This window comes from Amphimedon queenslandica, unplaced genomic scaffold (assembly GCF_000090795.2).
Source record: "Amphimedon queenslandica unplaced genomic scaffold, v1.1 AMPQUscaffold_13456, whole genome shotgun sequence".
NCBI classification, from domain to species: Eukaryota; Metazoa; Porifera; class Demospongiae; order Haplosclerida; family Niphatidae; genus Amphimedon; species Amphimedon queenslandica.
Window position 1 is genome coordinate 74,234 of NW_003546308.1, and position 6,615 is coordinate 80,848.

The window sequence follows — 6,615 nt, forward strand, 5'->3', positions numbered from 1 at the left end:
AAACTTCATTGAAATTAATTATTTCAAAAGGTAGACTTAAATACATTGATTACATAGATGCATGTACATGTAAGCTGTGGAGAAAATAGTCAAAAACATGTTAGTTTATTTACAAGGTTACTGTTAACAGCCAAGCTTAAATTACTGTCTCCTTCTTTTTGAGGCTTTTTTAGGAGTAGCCGATCCACTGACAGATGACAAAGATCCTGTATTCAACTGATATCTGTATGAACAAGTAAAATAGCAATAATGGAGCATTTACAGTAATGATACATGCATAAAGCCATTGTAATAGAAATGGAGTACTTGCATTAAAATCAAAACAGTTCAAAAATTGCATTGGTAGACATGCATTTATTACTTGAATTTAAGCATAAAAATGCATTTTCAGGCAATAACATAATATCATAATACAATAATACATTACTTGTCCAGCTCCAGTTTCTGTTGCAGTACTCCTGTCAAAATGACTTCACTGGTACATACAGGAATACCAAGAGATGATACTGACGATAGGGACTTCTTATCCATATCACAAGATATGATAAATGTGTCATCTTCAGATTCAGTTGGACACTTCTTAATCACCTAAGAGAGAGAGAGAGAGAAAATCTTATACTTAAAAATTAGCTACAAAAAAGTTATATTTTAGAATTTCGTTTTAAGATTTAAAGATTTAATACTTAGTTCTTAGATTATTGTCTACTTACTTCACCTCCAGCACAATTAATAATAAAGGTCATATCAGACGGAGAAGGTTTTATGTTCTCAGTCAGAAAAACTCTCCACCCACTCAGTAACGAGTTTTTCCTAGCAGCAGCAATTGAGTTCTTCAGTGAAAACTTGTACTGCTTCTCCGTTGCAGAGTCTTTAATAATATACGGATCAACCGGTATGAATCTCCCTTCTCTGTGACAATCCTTCAACCACTTGGTACTAACAATGTGGCAGCCTTTGGCTAAACAGCAGAGGAACTTCACTGTACGTCGGACCTTATCGGTGACACAGTGAGTACAATCAGCTGCAGAGTCTACGAGAGACCCTCCCAGCTCTGTCACAATACCCACGGCCTCCTCGTCCATTACACCAGTAAAGAGTACTGATGGGGGCAATGGTAAGTCAGTAGCACCTATTGAGGTGAATGAGAATATATACAATTGAGAAATTAGTATTATTATTATTACTAATATTTTTAAAATCTTATTAGTACACTTTTTTAAAATTGTATTTACTATTAAGTTGCTATTATTATTATTATTATTATTATTATTATTATTATTATTATTATTATTATTATTATTATGACTGAGAACCTTTTTTGAGTGTTCTTCTAGGAGTAGATCGAGTTGATGTAGACTAGCAGGAGAGAGAAGATGATGATTATAGAGAATCATTATTTACTTAAGCTTACTCTTGCAGTGTGAGATAGAGAAGGTATGGGAGGACATTCATCAAGGGAAGCTGTCTCTTTCTTTTTCCCGTTTGAAGATGGCTTCAATTTCTCCAATTCAAGTACTGACCCTTTCAATTTCTTAGATTTAGGCAGAGCTGCAATAAACAACAACAAGAACAACAACAACAATAATAATAATCTTAGTGTTAACATAGTTTGCTTACTTTTCTTAGTATCAATATCATCATCAGTTGCCAGTGGATCTTCAGATTCAATTTCTGATAAAGATTCGGTCACTTTCTTTTTCTTTGAAGCTGCTGGTTGTCTTCTTGGACGCTTTGATTTGCTTGAAGGAGGTTCCTCATGTGAAGGAGGAGGGTCTTCACTAGCTGACATGGGATGTTCTCCTGATTTATCGGGTAGAGGCTCTTTATCAAGAGATTCCTGGTCTGATAATTGTTCCTCTGTTGCCATTTTCTTGCTCTTCTTTGTAGCTCGTGGTTGCCTCTTTGAGCGTGTTGATTTAGGTTTAACAGGATCCTCTGAAGAAGCAATGGATGACACTGAAGCAGGAGGAGGTTCCTCTGATGTAACCGTGGGAGGTTCCTCTGATGTAGCCGTGGGAGGTTCCCCTAATGTAGTCGTGGGTGGTTCCTCTGATGTAGCTGTGGGAGGTTCCTCTGGTATTGCTACGAGAGGTTCCTCTGATTCTAGTGATAGGGGGTTTTGTTCTGTTTTCTTGCTCCTTTTAGGTTGCCCTCTCTTTCCTTTTCCTTTCTTTACAACAGTGTCATGACTGTCATCAGTGGAAGATACAGTTGGTATGACAGGAAGCTCCTCTGATGCAATGGGCTCTTCTGGTACAGAATACAATTCATCAAAAGAATATTTATCACTTTTTGGTGGATCTCTTCGTGATCTTGTTCTTCTACTAGTAGTAACTAATCTATCATCATCAGGTAGGGAAGGAGAAGGTGATGGAGTCTTTCTTCTCTTCTTTGTGTTTCCTTTAGTAGTTGAGCTGCTCCCAGTATTGGTAGATATATCACCACAAGATGCCTCAGTTTGTTTAGTAATCTCATCCTTGACTGCATTATCATCTATCAGTGAAGATCCTGCTCCCTTCACTTTCTCTTTGTCTTCACTCTCAGGTGACTCATCCTTCGGACTCTTTCTCTTTCTCCCTCCTCTGCTTGTACTAGCAGGAGGACCACCTCTTCCTCTTTTACCCTTTCTCCCTCTTGTTGTAGCACCTTCTTCCTCTTCCGTCTTCTCTTTCTCCTTCACTTCCTCTTTCTTCCCCTCTTCCTCCTCTCTCTCTTTCTTCTCCTCTTCATCTTCTTTATCTTTCTCTTCTTCCTCACTCTTCTCTCTAGTTCCTGTCTCCTCAGAGTGTACAGAGGAGAGCTCTCTCTTTTCATCTTCCTCTAAATTATAAGCAATCGTTGGCTCGTACAAAGGAGGAGCTTCGTCATCGTCTTCATTAAAAAGAGAAGCAATGGGACCACTTTTTGTATTTAAACTAGGATCGACCGATGCTTTAGTTTTGTCTTCTTTTCCCCCTCCTCCTTCTTTCTCTTGCTCCTCCTCTAAATTATACGGTTCGGTATCAGTTGTGTCTTCAGCGATTATGACTGTTGTATCAAGATCATCCTCGCCTTCATCACTAGCATTCACTATATCACCACCAGCTTCCACTTTATCGTCAGCTTTATCATCATTAGCATCCATTGTGACGCCATTAGTAATTGGTCTGTCCTCAGGTACTGGTGAATCAAATGGAAGAGTCTGATCATTCTCATCAGTCGTGTCAGTACCTTTATGAGACTCTTCGTCCTCCTGAGGCAAGGAGGAGAGCTGGTAAGCTAGTGTGGGTTCTTGTTCAGAGGCTGTCAGTGCTGGAGGGTCAGCCAGTAATTGAGGAGAACCACAGCCAGTTATGTCCGCATTGTCTACCAAGAAATAAATGAAAATAATTAATTAGTAAATAAGAAAGCAACAAAAGCACAAAATTATTTGGGAGAGATAGATCTATAATAGCAACATATGGTATTAGGCAGCTGGAGCAATACCTACAGATGGACTAATGATAGCAAGGTCAATGGTAATATCAACATGAACTCGTGATGGGGATATTATTATAAGAACAGTCTGATGGTGAGCATATGCTGCATATGCTGATAACTCTAGCTAAACACATTAACTATATAAAAGAACAACTCTCAACTGTACGCTTCAGAAAAAAACAAGCAAGAAATGAAAATTTTCTTGACAATTATTGTCTGCCTTCAACTGCTACAGCAAAAAGAAGGAGCATCACTCAGTGAGGAGACTGAGTGGACAGAAGAGCCTCTCATTTATGATACTGTAGACCTTCAAGCAGAAGAAGAACTCACTCCTCAGTACAGTAATGAGCTAAAGGATACTGTTGACCTCCCACCAGGACCTACTGAAGATACCAAAAATGAATGGAAAGAGCTCTCAGATGAGGATATACTCAATGCAGCTACAACTGATACCACAAAAATAGATATTCCTGTATTTAAAAATGAAGGAGAGGAGCTTAAGAAAGAGACAATTTCAGATGATGTATCTCTTGATGCAGTACTTGAACAGGCACTGCCTGCAGGACATGATAAGAAAATCAATGAAGTGAATACAGCTAATGCTGAGAATAACCAACTGAGGGATGAGATATCTTTTGCTGATATAAGAGATGAAAAGGATCAAGGGGCAGACGTACAAGAAGAACCTAAAGTCACAATAACAGAGATATACAATACAAAGACAAGCAAACCATTGAATGATGTATTAGCGCAAAGTGGAGCCAATTGTAAGCAATATTTTTCAGACGTCAGTACAGAACAATACAGCTATAATATTAGGGTAGGAGGAAGTGGAGGGAACGATTACACTATCAATAAGAATGGAGAAAATCAAGGACGTATTGTACAGAGTCTAACATTCTGGCTTGAAAGATATGGACATCACATAAGTATGGAAACAAAACTTTCAGATGGAACCAAGGTTTCCTGTGGAAGTGAAAAGTCTTCATCTCGCAAAACTTTTATCTTTAAACCTGATGAAAAAATAACTGGTTTGACAATCTACACTGATAAAAAGGACTGCAGTGGTTATATATCAGGAATATACTTCTCAACCAATAAGCACAGGTATTTTAATTTTCGAGGAGGAGGAAACAGTAATTATTACTATCACCCACAACCACTTGGTTCGGGAATATTAGTTGGATTTAGAGCTCGTTGTGGGCGTATGATGGATGCAATAACATTTCTATTCATGCAAAATGTGGAAAGGAGTACATTAACTCATGTACAGTATCCACACATTAATAGTTTGTCTATTCTTGAGAAACCGTTTCACATCAATGAAATGAAATGCGACAACAAAGGAAGGAAAGTAGAACAAGAGTTCACACTGTCAGGAAGCAGATCAGTAAATGAGATTCATCAATGGTCTCCCAGTTCAACAAGACTTGAAACTCGATTGACTAACACTCGTGTTGAATCAAGCATCGCTTCTATTACTTTGCCAACAGGAAATAGTTTAACATCAAACCTAGTTATGAGTAGTCCATACTATCATGACAGGGAATTGAATATAAATAGCACACAGAACTATGCTTTCAATATTAAAGTTCCACCAGGTAAAGAAGTGATTGCTACTGCAACTGCTTATCAAGGAGTCATTGAAACACCTTATACAGGGAGACTGACAGTGACACTGATAACAGGAAGGACATTCAACTATCATGTAACTGGAGTATACAGGAGTAAAACCACTAGCAATGTAGTGGTATCAACAAAAGACGTAATATAAGACAATACAAGTTTATACATCATTGCCTAATACATGTAGTTTTGCTGCTAACATACACACATAGTTTCGTTGCATGCAATTTGTAGTTATCAATATAATTTTGATAAAGAATATGTTTTTCATAAACTGCAAGCAGCACAATAAGAAACAAGTTCATTACAGTGGCTGATCCAGGGGGAGAGAAAAAAGGGAAAATATAGCACTTTACTTCCTTCCTTATTCCATTCATCTTTCCTAAAATCCTATCATTATGAATGCATACTGCCTGCAAATAACTATGTCACTGCATAATACCTCAGTAACAATAGAATAAGTGGAATACATAATTATAATAGTGCATGATCTGTTACAAATAAGCACCATGCAGTAGTTAGAATAACTGCATTGAATATAATTCAGATTATTTAATTAAGTGAAGCATACAGCAACATGTGTCAAAGCACAGCTAAAGACACTATGGGCCAGATGGATAAAACTCACTGTATCAACACTAAGGCATATCGGAAAGCTATCAATAGTAAGCATTAATTTACTTGAGAGACAATAGCACCAGCTGCATGCACTTGAAGAAAGCCAACAACATGTGGTACTAAAATAATGGCGATCAACAGATCACAACAACAAGCACTAAGAATGAGCAGTTACTATATAAAGGGGTTGCCAACTTAGCTCTCAAAGTTGAAAAAATTATGACAATGAAACTTTTCTTGGTCATTATTCTCTACCTACAGTTGCTGCAACAACAAGAAGCAGCACCTTTTGATGACATAGAAGAGGAGAAATGGAATGAAGAGTCTCTTCCTTATGACTCCAATGTTCCAACAGAAAATGAAGGCCTTAATACACTCAATGAAAACAATTACAAAAATAAAGAAGACTTGGAGCAAAAAGATCTTATTAACAAAAATAAATTCAGAGCTAAATCAACTGAGCAATTGGAGGATGAATTGGATGCAACAGACAACAATAATCAATGGAACACAGATAAAGGAAATGTTAAGAAAAGGCCAATGAAGGTGTCAATGCAAGAAAGATGTGCACGCCATCTTTCAGATGTCAATACAAAGCAATACAGCTCTGATGTCATGGTTGGAGGAGGTGGAGGAGGTTATAGAAGTATCAATGTAAATGGAGAAACTCATGGGCGCCTTGTACGAAGCATACAGTTCTGGCTGCATGCCAATCGTTTCTTGAGAATGGGCATAGAACTGACAGATGGAAGCACAGCTTCTTGTGGCAGTTTAGCTGGTGTGCCTAGTGAAACATTTTACTTTGCACCTGATGAGAGAATAACTTATTTCAATATTTACACTGAGAAAGATGATTGTCATGGTCAAGTAGGAGGAGTATATTTCGCAACCAATAAAGGAAGACACTTCATT

General features: G+C 37.7%; 1 protein-coding gene across 1 annotated transcript in view; it reads right to left on the minus strand.

Moving 5' to 3' along the window:
• Positions 1-4: 4 nt before the first annotated feature.
• Positions 5-6,615, minus strand: part of LOC105312303 (mediator of DNA damage checkpoint protein 1-like) — a 9,206-nt gene continuing 2,595 nt past the window's right edge. Inside the window, exons 3-8 of the mRNA XM_019995029.1 lie at positions 1,618-3,345; positions 1,412-1,548; positions 1,314-1,356; positions 711-1,129; positions 428-588; positions 5-223 (exon numbers count right to left, since the gene is read on the minus strand). Of these exons, the coding sequence (XP_019850588.1) occupies positions 142-223; positions 428-588; positions 711-1,129; positions 1,314-1,356; positions 1,412-1,548; positions 1,618-3,345 (2,570 nt within the window). The 3' untranslated portion in view covers positions 5-141. The remainder of the gene's footprint in view (positions 224-427; positions 589-710; positions 1,130-1,313; positions 1,357-1,411; positions 1,549-1,617; positions 3,346-6,615) is intronic.